Here is a 20,755-nt window from a genome sequence, read left to right on the forward strand (position 1 = left end):
GCCCCCTCCCCACTGTGACTTCTCAAGGGCATAGGAAAGTCATACCCTTTGGATTTACCCCCCAAGAAATGTCATTTGTGCCCGAGGCTCATGCTCAGCCTAAATCTACCCATCTATTTGCCAACTCACTCCTGCTTATACAACCCATCCTAATTATGTCTCCGCTTTACTTCCTGCTGGGCAGTTTGTCAGTTTCCAAAGCGATCAGCCTGAGTTACCAGAGGCTTTCCAAGGAGCTGGCTTCAAAAGATCACATTTAAAGCAGGTCTATGGAACTAACGAATGATGGCCCTCAAGTTGCGACCAGCATACTTATGTCGGCTTAATAATTCTACCCCCCCCCCCAAAAAAGCAAAAAGACGAGCTCCAAGCTGAAGAGGATCGAGTGTGTGCATTTTTAAAGCACAGGGCGGTAGCTGACAGATACAGCTTATATGACTTAGCATGTAATACACACCATCACATGCATTCTTTGAAGCTCGAGATCTCTGTAAACGTATTTCCCCACTGTTTTAAAAACAAAGAGTGGCTTGTAGGAAGGTTCGGTTGGCTCTTGAGTTGCTCAAGGTTGCATCCTGTTCAAAAATATTTAATCCCAAGGGGTTTTGACATTGATCTTATAAAAACAGACACGTATGAGCTGAAATGAGGTGCCCAGTACATTTTTGGCACGAATATTGTGTTTTTACCTTTACATATTACAAATACACATTCAGATATTCTAAAAAGAAAAACAGACGCCAACCTGTCTTTTCAATCACACTGTACGTTACCAAGCTCACAGGATCCATCTTTAGGTGAAAATATACTTTCAAAACATGGTCATAGGTGCTGTACTACGAAGACGAAACTAAGACATCAGTATCCCGAACAAACAAACAAACAACAAACAACACCGTTTCTATTCCTCCAACATCCAATAAGGACTCTCGGTCTGTGGCCCAGCCACTTATTAGGGAACATGGTTAGAATCAATATTCTGTCTGTCTTGACAAAAGGCGAATGTTTAGTTTGCATGTAACCAGAGAACGTTCTAAAATTAAACATCATTAATAGAGTTCTTCCTTCCAGATGACCCAGGGTTAGGGTTAGAATAAGAATAAATGGAAGTAAAAGCAAAGACTGGATTCTGCCTTTAAAAAAAGAAGGTTACATTATTTGCATTGTTGGACCTTCTCCAAATACAACATTGCTTACTAATGGTCTGGAATGATTCTACTCTTTTTTTTTTTTTTTTTTTTTTTTTTTGCATAAAATGGGGTGGGTTTTGGGTGGCTAGAAAGGAGCCTTTAATTATCTCTTGCTGTGCATATGAATGCATGCCTTAAGGAGCATATAAGCAGGATTCTTTTCTGGCAGAAGGCGAGAACCGGGCCTCAGCTCCCCCAAGACTGAAGCTCAAGCTTCTAGCCAAGAGGAGACGATGTGTTTGTCAAAATCAGCCGCCTTACCCTGCTCCAGGGCTGCCCAGATGAGCTACCAAAATACGGACTCCCAGCCATTTTCTCAACAGCATGGCAGCCAGGAAGGGCTTCTCGTGTTGGGAAACCAGCTGATATAAAACATTTCTAGCGAGCGTGGGCGGGTGCCAAAGTGGGCACCCCAAGCACCAAGCCTGTTCCTCTGTGAGCCACTGGCCATCATCAGGGAGATGATGGACCCCAGGGAGGCAAATCGACTTTACACATGCTATCCCTTCCTTGCGTCCTCAGCCGCTGCCTTTTCTTTGCACATGTATTATAGAATCTTCCTCCATGGTCACAGCCTGCGTACCCCCTTCCAACATCTGGGCAGAGCTTTGGAGAAGAACAGTTTTTTGTTTTTTTTTTTTGTATTTTTTCCTCGTAGGACCCTTGCTTCTGAAATATGGGATTGCAAGTATATTCCGGCCCCTTTTGGAGAAACGGTGCATCTGAGTTACCCTTATTTGGAGGCCTCAGGGGTTTCAGTATTCCCGGAAATCAAACCGAGCCCATCTCTGGATTTCAGGACCTGGCATCACCCCCCACAATTGTAACCCTTGTAATTATGTGGCTGAAGCTTCCCAAGGGGTCCTAGGTCACAGCTTGGGGTGGGGTGGGGCTGCTGAACGAAAGGATCGGTTCTGGCACTCGTGGCATACATTCCCTTCCCTTTCATTACTGGTGGAATTTCAGAGGAAAGGACATTTTACTGACTCGATGTTCCCTCCCACCCACCCTGCACTCCATCTGAATTCTCAAATCTGTCATCTACTCGGCAATGTTTTCTGATTCTGCTAGCATCCAGGGAGGCCAGGCTGGCGGATGAAAACGCTCATGGTCACGCCTTGAGCGCCTTCAGGAGGATCATGGGAGGGAGAGGAGGGGGCGAGACCTTCTAGAAGCTGATAGAACATTTGGAAGAGCAGACCGGGATTTGTTTTGGAGCAGATCTGTTCAAGCTGAAGTCCGACCCAAGTTAATCCATCAAGAAATACCTTTCCCACCTACTCCTGGGTCCGGGATTTGTCCTAAAAGCACCATGGGCATGGATCCCCAAATGCGTGCCATCTGATACAGCCAGAGCAGCATGGCCACCACTGATGGAGAAACCCAGCTGCTTTTTTTTTTTTTTCCCCTCCCGCCTTTGCTGCCATATTGGTCATTTTTCAGGTCACCCCCCTGACTTTGGAAAGGAGATTGTCACGCAGATTTAGCCGCAGCTGCGACACCTCCAACCACACCAATTTCGACTTTAAATATAATAAATACAGCAAAGAAAACAGTGAATCTTCAAGAAAGAGTCTAAAGAAAAGACAGACAACATTCTGGGGTTTCAATCAAATGCCATGTGGTCTCTGGATGAATTTCTCGAGGAGGTTGTAGTTGAGTTCTGATCTGTGAGCTCTCTTCTCAGGCATAGCTCTCCTTAAATGGAAACTTCATATTCCCTGGTTTCCTGCAAGAGAAGGAAGCACAGATTGGGGAAACTGCTGAGGGACGGATCCATAGGCAGAGCGTGCCCTGAAAGCCTTTTGTCCTAGCCAAGGAGGTGAGGAACGGGGAGAGCAGAGCTGACTCAGCTGGCCAACCACCCACCTCTCCCAGCTGTGTGAGTGAGCACGGCTGAGCCAGGATGACAGCCCAGCGGCCGCTAGCTGAAAACACTGCCCCACAGACTGATGAACAAATTAACATCACTTGCCTTGAGCTACCAAGCTTTGGGATTATTTGTTACTTGGCTTTATCATAGTCCTGGGGAGCGGATACACTCTACTAACAAGTATTGATACAATCTAGTTTCTGAAGTGCTCTTTCTTTGTTTTGTTATCAGCTTGACCTTCTTCTCGGATTTGGAAACAAGGTCTATAGAATGTAAAATAACCTATGATCTCTTCTTGGCAGAGCCATATGGAAAATGACCCCAACATGTGGGTGGCAACCATCCTGGTTTCTCCAATATTCATCAAGAGCACGTAATATACTCCAGGCCTCTGAGGCAAAAGAACTGGTTTAGGAAGGTTTAGGAGGTTTAGGAAGGTTTAGGAGGTTTAGGAAGGTTTAGGAAGTCAGAGGCTTGGCCCCAAAGAGGTCATTGTCACATGCTTTCACAGACGTCTACTGTGTCTGCTGGGTCAACACAGATAAGCAAGCGCATCTGTGGTAGATGGGAGTGTGGTGGGAAGATTCCAAGCTGGGTCCTCTCACCTCCTGGTGGTCACGTTTTTGCATGATCCCCTTTCCATAAGTGTGGGCAGGACTTGTGATTTGCTTCTAACCCATAGAACATAGCGAAAGTGCTAGGATGTCTTGGTCATACGTCATAGTGCCCTGACCAAATTTTTCATGGTCCCTCAAAATGATTTTTCACAATCAAGATACCAATTGGTATCTATTTGATTGTTTGAGGTTCAAGGGAGGCAGGATAATAGAATGATTAATGGCACCAGTCTGAATTTGTATCTAAGCTGCAGGCCGTGCTTTTGGCTGTGTGCAAGCTTGGCCCAATCATTTGTTCATCTCTCTGACCCTCAGGATCGTCATCAGTTCATCAGAGATAACTGCAGAGTGTACAACAGAGTTGCAGGGACTTGGGCAGCTTTTGCATTTAAGGGGCCCAGCTCATGGTACATATTCTTCTTCTTATTACCGAGCTCTGTCTCCTTTGAAGGATTATAAGCTCATTAATGGCTGGACTGGGTCTGATGGATTCACGACTGTGTCCCTAGTACCCAACACAAAGTTTGCCACCTAAAAGAGAATAGAGACCAACTCACCCCCGTCTCGTAAATGGGGTTGTCAAACTCAGTTTCCACGGTGATCTGGCTGTAGGGGTGGGAGTACATCAGAGGCAGGCGGAGGTTGGAGTAATAGCGACATCTGGAGAAGAGACAGCAAAGGAGAGAGGAGTTACTCCCAATAGCGGAGAAGAACAGTGGGCTGGGCCCCCATCCAGGGTCTCTCACGGTGAGAATCCAAGTGGGTGAACGCCGAAATCATAACTGCTCTCAGCTTGTAAGCTGGTCACTGACAACTAAAGCCTCGGTACTTCCCCTTCCTGGGGAGGGCCGGAGCTCAGCTGGTTTTCCCCTGTAAGGTGATTCGAGCTCCTCTTTCACGCACGGTGACAACAACAATAATGAGCATTTACTGAGCACCTACTATATACCATGTTGCCTCAGAGCAACCTTCTTTACCTATTTAAAAAGTGGTTCTTCTAGGGGTACCTGGGTGGCTCAGTGGGTTAAATGTCTGCCTTCAGCTCAGGTCATGATCTCAGGGTCCTGGGATCAATTATCGATTGTTATCGATAATAATAATAATCGATGGGCTCTCTGCTCAGTGGGGAGCCTGCCTCCCCCCACCCCGCTTCTCTCCCTACTTGTGCTCTCCCTCTCTGTCAAATAAATAAATAAAATCTTTTAAAAAAAAGTGATTCTTCTATTACTACACACTCTTTCCTTTCTTGTGTTCATCACGGCGTGTTATAGTTCGTGTATTTCTTCTCTCCCTCTTCAACACTGTGGGCTCCACAGAAACAGAAAAAAATGATATTGGGCAGATGCCTGCCTCAGGGCCTTGACACATACTGTATATGTGCCCAGAATCCTCCTCTTCCAGATATTTGCATAGGTTACTCATTATTGCTTTCAAGTCCTTACTCCAATGTCATGTCTCAGTTGGAAGTCCTAAGTGCAATCACCACCTCTACCCTAGCTCCTTTCCAGCTTTCTTTTCTCCCTGCATTTATCAACTTCTAATGTACACAGTTAGCCCTTGAACAACACAGGTTTGTACTGCGTGGGTCGACTTAGATGTGGATTTTTTGGATAAATATAGTACGGTCCTGCAAGTGTATCTTCTCTTCCTTAGGATTTTTTTCCTTCTTCTTCTTCTTTTTTTTTTTTTTAAGATTTTATTTATTTATTAGAAAGAGAGCACAAGTGGGGGGCTTGGGGCAGAGGGCGACGGAGAAGCAGGCTCCCTGCTGAGTCGAATGCAGATGCTTAACTGACTGAGCGACCCAGGGAATCCTCCCCCAACTTATGATTTTCTTAGTAACATTTTCTTTTCTCTAGCTTACTTCATGGTAGGAATATGGTATTGAGGTGCCTAGATGGCTCAGTCGGTTGAGTGTCCAACTCTTGATTTCAGCTTGGGTCATGATCTCAGGGTCAGGAGATCAAGCCCCAAGTCAGGTTCTGCACTGGGCATGGGGTCTGCTGGGGATTCTCTCTCTTCTTCTGCCTCTACCCTGCCCTCATCCCCCCATGTTCATACTCTCCCTCCCTCTCTCTCTCTGAAAAAAAAAAAAAAAAGAACATGGTATATATTGCATATAACACACAAAACACATGTTAATTGATGGTTTATGTTATCAGAAAAGCTTCTGGTCAACAGCAGGCTATTGGAGTTAGGTTTTCAGGGAGTCACAAGGTATATATATGCAGATTTTTGACTCATGGGGTGTCAGCACCCCTCATCCTCTTCACGTTGTTCAAGGGTCGACTGTATATACTTTTCTTGCTGTCTTCCTCCCATTAGAACCTGGGCCCCACATACCAAAGATCTCCTTCTGTTTTGTCCACAGTGATGTTCCTAGATCAGCCCCCCGCACCCAAACTGCCCGGCACACAGTAGGTGCTCCATAGTTGTGAATTTGAAGGAATTCGTGAATATCCTAGCCATGGCTAAATATCTTCCTTCCTCATTGCAGGCAAGTTCTAGGATCCTCAACACACAGGACAATGTCTGGTACATATTAGATTGTCAGCATATGTTTGTGGCCTAAGTGAATGAATGAATGAATGAGTGCATCATGGGATCAGTGTCTGTGTGTCTATCTCTCCCGCTAAACTACAGCCCCTTGAGCTCAGGGTAGTGCCTGCTTATTTGCTGCTGCGTGGTCAGCCCTCTTGTCTCAGAGGGGTGGGAGGGGCTGAGCAGGTGTATTTCTCCCAGAGCTGAGTTGAATGACATCATCTCCAAGCACCCAAATGCCACCGCCCACAAGCTACTGCTGGAGACCCTGTCCCCCAGTGCGCTGGTCCTTGAGTGGATGGCAGTCCCCCACACCCTGTCCCAAAGCCCCCTACCTGGTGATGTAAATGTAGGCTCCTCCCAGCAGTAAGGAGATGATGAGCACTGGGATGAAGATAGCCAGCGCCATATTTCCCCCTTCCAGCGATGTCTCGGCTGCCGCTTCTGCTACTAAACACACAAGCCAGTGAAGCCCTCGGGTCTCACCACTCTCAGCCCGCAAGGGCACCTGGGTTCCAGGTGCGAGCCTGCCTTCCCAGTTCTGCACTCATTCAAAGAGCTGGCATCGCAGACCCTGAGCCGTTGGACCACCATCCCCAGGGGGAGAAGAGGCAGAGAGTAGAGCAAATGGGACTGGTTCTTTGCAATGGAGGCCAGACCCATCCTTGGGTGGGGTGCTCATGAGGCTACCCAGAAGAACGACACTCTTTTAACCCCTAGTCATACCATGTCCACTTTTGCGGGGGGAGGGGATGGGTGGCTGCATTTGAAATCTGGTTAAAATCCAATTCAAGGAGAAATCTGGAGAAAATCTCTTATGTGCTAACTGGGAAGGCAGATTTGCTCGACATTCCATGGGAAAGGGGGAGCTCCTTGTGCCCAGACTGACAGGCGCCTCCCATGGCTGCTCTATCAGACCGTCCAGGAGAGGGCGCTGGGCAGCTGGGCCTGTTCTCAGTCCTGCACCCCGCCCCCCCATGACACCCCAACTTCCAAGACCCAGTTTTGATTCTCAGAGGTCACGGTTGCACCCTCTTGGCCTCACTTGCCCCCCACCCCCACGGTTTGTGGCAGTTGTAAGGACTACGATGGCTATGGTGGGGCCCAGAGGCGTGTTCTCCGCACAGCCTGAAGGGAGACCCCACATCTCGGGACACAGGTCCTCAGGTTTTCGCTGCCACTTCTCCCCGGCCGCGACCCTCAGAGCTCGGCTGTACGCCAATCTATAATCCATTAACTGCCACTCCAGGGAGTCTGAAAAATCGATGCTAACACCCATGACAGATGCATGAGCACAAAACATTACACAGACGCTCATAATCTCCGAGCAACCCAGGCCTCTGAGACGCTCTCATGGTTCATTGGTTGCCGAAAGGCAGCGAAGGGGTGGCCTGAATGGAGGCTAACGACATGGAATGCCCTCTCTGTTCCCTGCAGAGTGACTCCCACACGGTCCACCTCTGCGCTTAACACTTGAGCCGGGCTCTGCCTGTTGGGATTAAAATGTCATCTGCCGCGAGGGACAGCAATTAATGACCCGTAATTCGCATAGCCCCATAGCCCCACATTCCGAGTGAATGATTTATTGTCAGAAAGCTAAGTGGTTCCAAAAACAATGATAAAAATGGCTTAATTGGTTATAACTTTTTTTAAAAATAAAAATAACACAATATATACATACATATATATATACACACACCTTATGACACCACAGCCCCAGTGAATGGTTTGGTATGAATGGAGGTTCTACAGAATGTAGACTGTTTTATGTGTGGGAGGGATTGTAAGGGAAGGGAACCACAAAATAAAAACCCAAACAAAATCCTAGCTAGCATTTACTATCTGTTCCCCATTAATAAATCTCACTTGGGGGGGTGCCTGGGTGGCTCAGTGGGTTAAGCCTCTGCCTTCAGCTCAGGTCGTGATCTCAGGGTCCTGGGATTGAGCCCCGCATCCGGCTCTCTGCTCAGCAGGGAGCCTGCTTCCCCTCTCTCTCTGCCTGCCTCTCTGCTTACTTGTGATCTGTCTCTGTCAAATAAATAAATAAAATCTTAAAAAAAAAAATCTCACTTGGTAATTCCTAAGAGGAGAAGAATAGAAAACATGGAAGATACAGGGACAAATAATTTGAGGAAAATGGACCCCAGAGCATGCCTCAGGCAGACAGAGGGGTGCTCGGTACGGAAGGCGAGGCATCATTGGATTTACTTTCCCCAAACAGCACTGTGTGGGTGCAAATTCAAATGGTTGGGTTGTGCCTCACTCAGGCATGTGAACCCTCAGATTTTCTTACCTCAAGAACAGAACTGGTGAGAAATCCCTTTCAGGTCATAGTTAGGACCCTAGGCTGCAAACAATGGTTTGTGTCTTTTACAATGTCCTATTTTTGAAATTACCTTCAGCAGTGAGAAGATGGAATTTCTGCTTATTTTTTTAAGCAGCTGGTGGAGGACATGCAAGGACCTGCCCTTATTTTCTGTTATTAGCTTGATTTATTGGATTTTTTTTTTATTATGGAACTCACCTTCTAATGCGTGTTCAAAGCTGTCTTGATTAACTGAAAGGGAAATTGGAAGCATTGGTTAATGTCGAGTGAATTCACTCTGCATAAAATGAAGCCAAAAAATTGGGAGCAAAAGCCTGTGCCAAGCTTTGCTGAAGTTAGTGCTCCGCTTTGATTTATCTTGGGCTCCTGGAATTAGCAGAAATGCCTGGACACATTTCTTTCCTAGGTTCCTGAGAGATCATGACATAGATATGAAAGAAACAAGGACAACAGTACTGCCTGTGATTAATTATGAAAACACTCACCGTATGTCAGATACCGGGCCAAGAGCTTTCTGTATGTATTTGCTCATTTATTCCCACACCAATCTCACTGCGTCGATACTATCATCATCCCCATTTTACAGATGAACAACAGAGGTTCAGAGAAGTGAAGCAATTTCTCTGATCTCACACAGCTTCCGAGGGATGAAGGCAGTCTTTAAACCCAGACTGCTCGATTTCTCCAGCCTCTGCTCTTACTTATGTCGTAGTTCTGCTTGTTTTTCATTGTTCCCTATGTAGGACAAAGGCTGATGAACAGTGAAGCTTAAGATAAAGCCCTACATCCAAAATCCAGCCAGAGCTGAAACTGTTTTCCTGCTTTGAAATTCATGTTTATATGAACCTCTCTGATTTCACTTCTATTCCATAATTATGTGAATATTATTCTTATTCCCTGCAAAACAATTTCCATTCACCACCACAGACTAGAACTCCCTAGAATTCACTCATTTCCCCAAAGTCCCCATAAAACTTCTCCAGAAGTTCAAGATGATAGGGACTGGCATTCCTAGGTTTTGGCACCAAAGACCTCATGGTAGCTGAGCACCAAAATATACCCACATGGATGGGTTTAAAAGAAGCAAACCCCAGAGCGAAGGGCTTAGATAAACAGACTGCATTCTACAGGGATGGCTGGGGATGGCCACCAAAGGCTTAGCTGTATTTATGCCCTAATACTGAAACTTCCTAATTTGTGCCTCATCAAAGTCACTCTTGGATGTTGGTCATTACCATGTGATGCCAACAGAAGCAGTTGAAAAGCTAGCTTACTAACTGACTGCTGGTTATTTCTGGAGCTATGGCATTAGGAAAATGGAAAGACTGAGACAGATACTTTTTGCCCCAGACGTGAGCAGGACTTGGGTTGGGTGTGTCTGGGAGTGCAGGAACTCCTACTGTATCTCAGAGCTGGAAGGAGACCTTGAACTCATGTCTCTGGGAGTGTGGTCAATGGCCCTCTGGGGCACACATTAAAATGCAGCCTCCTGGGCCACGTCTTTTCCTTTTATTTCTCACAAAGGGAAACCAAGGTCAGGGAGGGAGGGTGGCTCGCCCAAGGTCACACAGGTGGTCCACAGCCCAGCCAGGAGGAAGCCCAGGGACCCTGAGTCCCAGGCAGGTGGCTTTACATTGGTGCTCAGTCACTTCACCAACTCTAGAACACAAAGCCACACATCCCACTTTTTCTTGGAACAGGAGGTGATTTGTCATATCCTTATAGAGTTGTGGGGTCTCAGGAGTGGAAACAGAGGGGAGAGAAAGATGGAAGCATCCCCCAAGATCCTTTCGTGCCAGAAACTCTGTCATGTCTGAGGAAGAAAGTGAGGGGCAGGGGACCACTCACCTGCTGGGCCTTCAAGGGCTTGCCTATCTCAGGGATGCAAAACTGAGCACCTTTTATCTTTTCTTGCATTTTTATCATGTATTTTCGGATGGTAGTTCTATCTTCCCATCAGATGGGCAACGTCAAAAAAAAAAAAAAACCAACAAAACCCTGATAATATCTAGTGCTGGCAAGGATGTGGGGAAAAGGACACTATCACACATTACTAGAGGAGGAGGTGAATCACTACAGTTGCAGAAAAGAATCTGGCAAGATCCACAAAGCGTCAGCATCCACAGAACTTTGCCCACGCCAAATCCCCCTTGAAGGAATCTGTCCTATTTGATGAGAAACGCCAGCACCCAAAGATTCATGAGCAAGCTGATTTCTGGGCAAAAAGAGACAAAACAAACAAGAAACCAGAAAAGAACTGGGAGACCCACGCACAGAGGAAGGAGTGAACGCATCAGGAGACATCACAGTGTACAAAGCCACGTGGCAATTAAAAAGATAAGACAGGACTCTATTTTTTCTTTTTTCCCTCTTGACAGATGTGTGTGATAAATGGGGGAACAGAAAACACAAAGTACGTATGGTATGAGGCGTTTTTTTACTTGGCAACACACGAACACTCCCTGCCCACTCTTTGCAGTGTGTCTCTTTGTGTCCAGGGAACTGGGGAGACTGGATTTTCACTGGTGATCAGTACCAGCTTCCCCAGCGAATGGACGGAAGGGATGGAGAAAGGAAGGGAAAAACCGTTAATGCTTCATTGGCAACTTTGGTTTCTTCTATTTCTTGCATGAGATACTTTTGTAGCATATCCAAAACGGAACATACACAGTCAGGAGGCAGATTACATGGAGAGTCAAAAGCGGTCCTTCCACGGTGTCCTTACTTAGATTTTTTTTTTTTAAGATTTTATTTATTTATTTGACAGACAGCGAGAGAGGGAACACAAGCAAGGAGGAGTGGGAGAGGGAGAAGCAGGCTTCCCGCTGAGCAGGGAGCTGGATGTGGGCTCCATCCCCGGACCCTGGGATTATGACCTGAGCCAAAGGCAAATGCTTATTGACTGAGCCACCCAGGCGCCCTCCTTAATTAGATTTCTTAAAAACAAACCCTATTAATTTCCCTCCACACAGGACACTTACCAACAATACCAGATCAACTCCTATGAATGTCCCTGTAGCAGTTAGAAGATTTATAGGCAATCTTTCCCCCAGGAAAACATCCCAGTGTTTCACCTTGACAAAGTGGATTTCCTGTGCCATCAAAAAGAAGTCAAGCACAGGGCTAGACTTTGTCAAAAATTATGGCGGGGAAGAGGAGGGAGGCAGTTGTCTTAAATCTCATTTGCTGATCTCTTCCTTTTTTTCTGCATTTCAATGGTATCTCTTGCCCTCTTATTAAGAACTGCTTCTAGGGGTGCCTGGGTGGCTCAGTGGGTTAAGCCGCTGCCTTCGGCTCAGGTCATGATCTCGGAGTCCTGGGATCGAGCCCCGCATCGGGCTCTCTGCTCTCTCGGGGAGCCTGCTTCCTCCTCTCTCTCTGCCTGCCTCTCTGCCTGCTTGTGATCTGTCAAATAAAAAAAAAAAAAAAAAAAAAAAAAGAACTGCTTCTATAAGGTCTTAGCTCTCACGGGATAGGCTCTGGATTGATTCCAGGTGAGAATACGCAGCATCTCTAGGCCAGTGTTTCCCACACTTGCCTGAGGATAAGACTCACAGCTGCTGCTAGTGACCCTGGGCCCTGGTTCCTGCCCTAGACGCAGTGACTTAGCATCTCCCCTTCAGGGGTCCAGAAATCTGTTTATATTTGTATCTTATGTTCAGAAACCATTGCCTTAAGTGTCTCAGATTCAAAGTGCATTGGAGCAACCCAGAGCTTGTTAAAATGCGTATTACGGGATATCCTACCCCTCAGTGATTCAAATTTTGTTGAGCTGGAGTAGCAGATTCAAGAACGTGTTTCTCATAAGCAGGCTGGGTGATTCGAATGCTGAATGGGGGGTTGGAAGCCACCAGACTCACAGCCTTGAAGTCCACCCACCAGGCAGCTCACTGGGGAAGAGGCGGGGACTTCACAATCAGGAGATGTGGGTTCAAATCCCGAATTTGTCTTGTAATAGCTGTGTGTCTTTGGGAAAGTCACTTAACTTCTCTGAGCCTCTCCTTTTGTAACTGTATGGGTAAGATGCCTCATCTATCTTAGAGTGTGGTCCCGAGATTTAAATGAGGCCATTCAGGAAAAAAAAGTAAAAACATTAAAAAAATACATAGGTAAGGGTGCCTGGGTGGCTCAGTTGGTTAGGCAACTGCCTTCAGCTTGGGACATGATCCCCGGGTCCTGGGATTGAGTCCTGCAATGGCCTCCCAGCTCTGCTTCTCCCTCTGACCCTCTCCCCATTTCTGCTCTCTTGCTGTCTCTCAAATAAACAGATAAAATCTTAAAAAAATTAAAAAACAGAGATAAATTTCATATAACATAGAATTAATCAGTTTAAAGTGTGCTATTTGGTGGCATTTAGCACATTCACGATTTTGGGGAGCTAACACTTCTCTCTAGTTCGAGAACATTTTCATCAGCCCTAAAAGGTAACTCTGTACCAACTAAGTAGTTACTCTTCTCTCTCCACCCCAGCTCTGAGAGCCACCAATCTGCTTCCCTTCTCTATGGGTTTACCAATTTGGGATATTTCATATAAATGGAATCATAGGATATGTGATCTTTTGTGTCTGGCTTCTTTCCCTTAGCATCATGTTTTCAAGGTCCATTCAGGCTGTGACAGGTGTCAGCCCTCCATTCCTCTTCATGGCTGAATAATATTCCACTATGGCTAGGCCACATTTTATTTGTTTGTTCCCCAGTAGATGGACATTAGGGTAGTTCCCATCTCTTGTGAGCAATGCTACTAGGAATATTCATGTACAAGTAAGTACTTGTTTGCAATTATTTTGTGCCTCTACCTAGGAGTAGAAATGCTGGTTGGAAAACATTTGTAAGGCTTAATTAAGGCTGAAGTTCATCATAAAGCATCTGAGGATCCATTGAAGTTATGGGCTCCCAAGTAGAAATGTAAAACTCCATGATGCCTCTGTCGCTGTTGGGGAAAGAATTCAGAACTTTCTGCCTCATTCTCAAAGGGGCATTAATGCCATAAAAGGCTAAGATCAGATTTAGGATATTGTTATTAATTATATACCTCAAAGACCCGGATAAACAAACCCAAATCTCACTGGCTTTGTCAAAATTTAATTTCGGTGATGAGTGTTTACTGATTTTAAAACAAGTTTTCCCTCTTCACCATCTCTGGGATGGGGTATGTCTTGCAACCAATGGCATGTTAATTTTCTGCCACCAGGTGGCGCTCATAATGCCTGTGTGTGAGCCCTCGCCCATCACAGCATCATCAGCGTTTGGAGAGGGTGAGAGCGGCCGGGGAGACCACCCCAGGGGCAACCGGGGAGCCCTCGTAACCCCTGGGAACCAAGTGGTCGTGAAAACGGGATGCAGGAGGCAGGGAAGGTTTAAGCCCCGTAACCGAAGCAGGAGTTCAAAGCAGAATGGCTCTCCTTCATGATAAAAATCTAAGCTCGAAACAGAGCTGTTAGTAAGTAGAGATGAAAATGCTCAGCCAGGAGAAGGCATTGTGCCATCGTTTCATTGACAGCACTTTTTTCTTTCTTTCTTGGTGCAGAAAATAATGGCGGTGTCTTAGATGTCAGGAAATACAGTAGCTGGACTTTTGAGAGCGAATTGAGATTCATAGCAAGAAGCCAGACTGGACATCTCCTGCTCCCGGTCCCTGCGTGGCGAGTAGGTTTCTGTACCTTTACAAACGGGTAGGGGCCCGTTCCAGTGGGATGGCTGTCCCAGGATGCATCGAATGGTCACTTCGCCCATGAGCTCAAAGCCTTCGTAGCACATGAAGGTGAGGGACTCTCCCGGCAGGTAGAGCCGCTTGTACAGGATCTGGTAGCCGTTTTCGGGCAAGCCAGGGTTGTCACATGCCAGGGACTCCTCGGCTGAAATGCAAGCCCGAAACAGCTCTGATGAGATCATGCAAATCCCGGGGGACCCCCGCTCACAGCCTGCCTGGTCCTGCTTTCGCCACCCTCGCCAGTACGGTCTCTGCCTTTCCCTCACCTCCAGTGCTTTTCCATTCCCCAAACTCACCTCCCCATCTCCTGCCCCTGGCCACCTATTACGCATGGGCACCATCGTATGTCCCAGGATGTGGAATCTGGCTTGAAATCTGGGTTCTACTACATACCCGCTGTGTGACCTCCAGCAAGGGCCACAGCCTCTCTGAGCCTCGATTTCTCTTATCAGTAAAATGGGAATACTCTCATAGGGGTTTGGAAGATTAAATAAGGTCATGAATATAAGGCGTTTAGCATGTTCTTGGCAGGTCATAGGTGCTCAGTCAATGATGGATGGCTGTGTTGTCATATTATGAAATATTCTTCCTCCTCACCTTACACCTTACTTGCTCACCCAGCTTGGGTAAGTCTGATCTTTCAGTACTCAGTCCTCATTTCTCCACCTCCAGGGAGTCTTTCCTGGGGTCCTCTATCCCTAATAGAGTCACTAATCTTCCTAGTTCTTCCTCTGCCCCAGCACTGAACACACCGCATTGTATTTAATTATTTAATATCGCTTCTCCTCACTGGAGATGAACCTGTTAGGGTGTGCTTGAAGCCCAGGGCCTGCTGTATAAGGACTCTCATATGTGAGCCTATGCTATACAGTAGGAGCATCATAATGACGCCTGGCAGCTTAAGACATACTAGAGAATTGAACCCATTCCTGATTTAACCTATTCCAGGCCCTGGACTCTAAGTTTCCGGCTTATTACATAAATGGACTGGTCAAGACCCCATCTTCAGCTGAAATGTGGCTGGGTGATGACATTCCCACTCCAAGGATGTACCCACACTTTGAAATAAGACCATCAAAGGCAGATTTCCTCAACCTTAGATGCTATTAACATTTTGGGCTGGGGCCATCCCCACCTTGTAGGACGTGGAGCCACTAGATCCTGATCTCTATCCTCATGTTCCTTGTTGTGACAACCAAACATGTCTCTAGGAATTGCCACTGACACATGTCTCCCGGGAGCAGAGTCACCCTGGCGGAGAATCACTGATCTCGGCTCTTCAACAATTCCATGTGAACTCATTCTGTTCTTTCTCAGGAATGCAACTGAGCTGGGCTGGCAGTCTTGGAAACAGTCACAAACCCACCCTCACTTCTATATTCCTCCCATTTCTCCCCTCTCCTTAACTATAGGGGAAAAATGTACATTTTTGGGGAACACATTGGAACAAAATGTGAAAATCAGGTTCCCCAGGTATTGCTATGAACGGTTCGTAAAATACCCCACAAATATCAAAGCATCAAATCTGTATGATCATTAGCAACCAATGGTACCCAAGCCCTCACTGTGGGCCACACATGGTTACTAGCATCTGTATTCACGTTGGCATGATCATCCTTTTTGATGAGGATGCTGGCTTGTTTGAAGTCGTCCAACCGGCAAGTGGTGGACCCGGCGGGTTTGAAATCTGGTGCGTTGAATGGCTCTGGGGTAGCGGAGGTAGGAGGGGCCCTTCTTGTGCCAAGTCCCCTGGGCTGTCATGAATTCCTCTGAGCTACTGCTTTCTCAGAGACAGGAATTTCTAAGTGAAGATGGGGCACCCAGCTGGAAGCCGGCATGGGAGCCAAGGTGAGACCGCTGGGGATGATGCATCAGTGGAAACTTTTACTATGGCCTCGGTCTGGCCACTCGGGTTCTGCCCCGGTCAGGAGATCCCCATGTCTCCTATGTGTGGTGTTCCGAGGGTAGGGTGTGAAGAGTCAGGGCCTCCTGGGAATCCCTAAGCTTCTCCCTGGGGAACCGCCCATAAAACCCTCACTGAATTTGTAGGCTCTTCATTACTTTTGGTGGTTATTTTCTGGATGGGAGCTTCGGGAGTCAGGTACCACCAAAGAAGGGAAGTTGCAACAAATACTGCATTTAGTACTGCCAACAACATCAATGGCAGCAACAGTAGCAAGGGCTGTCGTTTCTTGAGCCTTCAAAAACCCACCTGGTAAGTGAGTTATGTATTTGGGTCTACGAACAGGTAAAGAGATCATTTCAATAAACTGCCGCAAGTGCTGCGGTCAATGCAACTGTAGGAGCCACGGGAGCTTACAGGAAGAGAAACATGACCTAGCCCAGGCAGTCAGGGAGGCCTTCCTGGAGGAGGTGATGCCGAGGAGTCATTGTTATTTCTTTCACAGACCTGGCTCTCCTCCTCCCATCTCCAATAGTCCCCAGGCTCCCTGAGAATGTGGATCATGTCTGTTTAGACACAGCTGTATTTTTAGGGCTTTTGCACCACAGTTCCCAAACTGTGCTCTGAGGCACCCCAGGGTGCCACCACAAACAGCACCCCTGTGTGATTTTTCAAAACTTGGAGGAGACAAAGGAACACCTCCCAGACCCATGTGAATGGTGCCAACATTAAACAGAGCTACATTTCTTTTGATGATGCCCTGTCTTCGCAAAGCTGGGTTTTCTTCAGTGGATGAAAAAAAGCAAGAGGTCTGAGAAAATCAGTGTGCAACAGAATGAAGGTGGCAGAGTCCAGTTGCCAAAATCTGAGAAGTCTGTCAGAGCCCAAGAAGCATCCACACCCCTGTAGCTGTGATTCTAGTTATTTAAGAATGCAATAAAAGTCATGGGGCACCTGGGGGGCTCAGTCAGTTAAGCATCTGACTCTTGATTTCAGCTCAGGTCATGACCTTGGGGTCATGGGATGGAGGCTCACATCGGGCTTCCGGCTCAGTGGGGAGTCGGCTTGAGATTCTTTCCCTCTGCTCTCTCTCTCTCTCAAATAAGTAAATAAAATCTTTAAACAATGCAATCAAAAATCAAATCCTGGGGGCGCCTGGGTGGCTCAGTGGTTAAAGCCTCTGCCTTCGGCTCAGGTCATGATCTCAGGGTCCTGGGATCGAGTCCCGCATCGGGCTCTCTGCTCAGCAGGGAACCTGCCTCCTCCTCCTGTCTCTCTCTGCCTGCCTCCCTGCCTACTTGTGATCTGTCTGTCAAATAAATAAAAAAAAATCTTTAAAAAAAAATCAAATCCTGTAATACGTGCATTACTTTTTCAAACGGCTACTAAGTTGTCAGGATAGAGCTACTTATTAAGTTGTTTGGGGCTAATTACTTAGCAGATGAAACTGTTAGGTATTTCAGCCTAGGATATTTACCAAAAAAATTCCTGAGACGCCAAGGGTACTGCGAGGGGAGAAAGCCTGGACACGCCCGTGTCTGCATTCGGAGGCACTTTTTGAATTATTGCATGAGTCACTTCCAACTGCCCTGTCTGGTAGGGAGCAGCATTCCCTTTCCACAGCTGAGGGCTTTGAGGCCCAGAGAGGGCAAGCTACTTGCCCAAGGTCACCCAGCAGAGCTGGGCGTGGGGGTGTTTGGTTGTGAATTCCAAACACTTCCTTCTCCCCATGCTTGACCGGTCAGTTCTTGGAGGACTCAAAAGACATGGTTTGGAGTCCCGGCTGGACCAAACAATGGCCTTGAGCAGGCCACCAGGAACAAAAACTATACACATTCAGAGCTTTACAACGGGCTCTGTCCGCTGCATGAGCTTGTTGGTGGAAGATCGTTGTCAAGGGTAAAGCACCAGAGCTTTGTTCAGAAGCCGGGATTTCGGAGTGCTAAGGTGGGAAAATGCTGCTTTGGGGCTTAGTCAGTCTTCAGTTGGAATCCTGGCTTCTCCCCTTCCCTACTATGTGACCTCAGGAAAGCGGTTCACCCTCTCTGGGCCTCCTTTGCCTGCTTTTAAGTGAACACAGGTACTACCCATACAGTTTCACGAGTGTTCAGTGCACTAATGCTGGGGACGGGCTTGGCAAGGTGATGGGCAGAGGAGACGCTTGAAAGCTGTAGATGTCTGATAAACTCATCCTTAGAAACACCCTCAGAATCCAGATACAGCCTGTCTCTCTCGCCACTCCCCCCCCCACTGCCCCCACTGCCAGAATTGACCACTTCTTGCCTCCCATCTCCTGCCAGTCTCGCTTGCTGGTAATGAGGCTGGAAGCACGTGCTGGGCTGCTGTTTGGGCTTCTGGGAGGATTGCGTGTCTCCTGACACCCAGCCTGGCTCGTGACTCATTAGCACGGGTGTCAGGGAAGCCGTCACAACTGAGATTCCAGGGGAAGGCAGCCTCAGAGGGAGGGAGGCTTGTGTCTCCAAAACCCAGCAGCCAGCACAGCCTAGAGGGTCTTCGGAGGCTGTGCCTCGTTAGGGAAGTGACTTTCTTTCCTTCCTCCCTTCCCTCCTTTTCTTCCCTCCCTCCCTTTCTTCCTTCCTTTCTCCCTTCCTTCCTTCCTTTCTTTCTCTCTTTCTTTCTTAAATGATGCCTCCACCTTTCAGTCCTTTTAAATAAGCTTTTATTTTCAGCTTCTCATCTCTGGGTCTCTGCAGCCGGACCGGCTCAAGCAGCTGCTGACCCCTCACAGTCTCCTGGAGGGAATGGGAACTGTACGGGTGTTCTGGGCCGCCTTAGCGATGTGCATCTGACGGGGCGGTGGGGGAGGCGCTTTGAATAACAGAAATGCACCATCTCACAGCTCCGGAGGCTAGAAGTCCCAGGTCAAGGTGGCCTTCAAGGACCACACTCCCTCTGAGACCTAAGGGGAAGGATCCATCCTTGCTTCCTCCTAGCTTCCAGGGGTAGATGGCAATCCTTGGTGTTCCTAGACTTGCAAGCACAGAATGGCTTCTCCCTGGGTCGCCGTGTTCAAACGTCCCCTTCTTATGAGGACCCCAGTCACTGGGTTGGTGCCCAACCTAATCCTGTAGGGTCTCGCGTTAACTTGGTTACATCTGCAAAGACCCTCGTTCCAAAAAAAGTCCCCATTACAGTACTGGGGTTAGGATTTCAACATCTCCTCTTGGGAGATACAGTTCTCCCCGTAATGCCCTGGGAACTTGGCCCAAAGGTCTGGGGATTGGGAGGGGATGTGCTTGTGGGTGAGGAGTTTGGGCCATAGGCTACAATTTTGCTGGGACAACCTTGCATGGCTTTGTCCCCAGTCACTCACGATGAAATATGTTGGGACAGAGCTGGTGGAAAGGGCCGTGGGATCCAAGACCAGAATCTCAGCTCTGCTCATGAAAAAGTGTTGTGACCTTAATCACATGTCCCTGTGAGTCTCAGCCACCTTTAAACAAACCATACATGCATGCATGCACACAGAGGGAGAAAGAGAACCAGGCTCCCCAGTGCAGGGTTCAAACCCAGGACCCTGGGATCATAACCTGAGCCGAAGCCAGACTCTTAACCAACTTAGTCTTCCAGGCGTCCCAGCAATGTGTTTTACACATTCAACAAACAGTAACTATTGTTATCTCTTTTCCCTTCTGAGCTTTGGTTTTCTGAGTATATTTGCACACACACACACACACACACACACACACACAGACACGCTACACACATACATGCACTTACATTCACAAATGCATACAATCTGCTTAGCACGATGTCTTACACAATCAATAAATAGCAACCATTATCTGTAAAAGGGAGCAAAAGTGTCTTACGTCTGAATCATATTGTATTTTACCTCTGAGACGTCCTTAGCTCTGAAACTCCAGGACCTGGACTAAAAAGGCAGATGGAGACCCATGGTATGAAGTCCAAGGTTCCTCGTTGCACGGGAACCCAGAATAAGAAAGTCCCCTTTTGCTGTGCAGAAGCTTTTAATTTTGATGTAGCCCTACCAGTAGCTTCTGGAACTTGAGCTGACTGAACCCTTAATAGAGCTGCTCATAACATGCTCGTATAAAATATTAGCGCAGCTGACGGTTTCTCAAGTCCACATTGTGTGAGGCTTTCCTCCTTCTGAGTCGTCTCCTTATTCCTCTGAGCTGTGGTTCTGATCTCTGGCTGCACATCAGAACCCTGGGGGAGGGATGGAGGGTGTTGCAAAACCTCACTGCTTGAGCTATGCCCCAGACCAGGAGCATCAGAAACTCCGGCGAGTTTTAAAACTTCCTAAGTGATCCCACGCACATTCAGGCTAAGCACCCCTGGACCACTGCTCTCTACCCTCTCTCCTTGGCATGAATAGTAATTCCTCCCTTGTCAGAGTGACTGTGGAAGACTTTTCTTTTTTGACTCTTTATGAGTAAGAAAGCCCCAAGGGCTTTTCTTAACCAAACATCTGTGTTAGTGACTTCACATAGATAAGACCAAAGAAGAGTTTAAATCCACCAATTTCATGTCCTGTGGATGGCTTGATTGTTGGGCAGAGTCAGGCAGCTCTGGGTTTGACCTTGGCCTCCACTATTAATGGGCTGTGT

At 47.3% G+C, this 20,755-nt stretch overlaps 1 protein-coding gene across 4 annotated transcripts in view; it reads right to left on the reverse strand.

Moving 5' to 3' along the window:
• Positions 1–1,197: 1,197 nt before the first annotated feature.
• The window catches only part of SEZ6L (seizure related 6 homolog like), a 188,310-nt gene continuing 168,752 nt past the window's right edge, over positions 1,198–20,755 (reverse strand). The window contains exons 13-17 of one of the 4 annotated variants that reach the window (XM_047698471.1): positions 14,208–14,402; positions 8,746–8,778; positions 6,557–6,665; positions 4,238–4,340; positions 1,198–2,919 (exon numbers count right to left, since the gene is read on the reverse strand). In XM_047698471.1, coding sequence (XP_047554427.1) covers positions 2,890–2,919; positions 4,238–4,340; positions 6,557–6,665; positions 8,746–8,778; positions 14,208–14,402 — 470 coding nt within the window. In that variant the 3' untranslated portion in view covers positions 1,198–2,889. Of the gene's footprint in view, positions 2,920–4,237; positions 4,341–6,556; positions 6,672–8,745; positions 8,779–14,207; positions 14,403–20,755 lie in introns of all 4 variants that reach the window. The other 3 variants (XM_047698470.1, XM_047698469.1, XM_047698472.1) reach the window with 3 other exon arrangements.

Source organism: Lutra lutra, chromosome 12 (genome assembly GCF_902655055.1).
Source record: "Lutra lutra chromosome 12, mLutLut1.2, whole genome shotgun sequence".
NCBI lineage: Eukaryota > Metazoa > Chordata > Mammalia > Carnivora > Mustelidae > Lutra > Lutra lutra.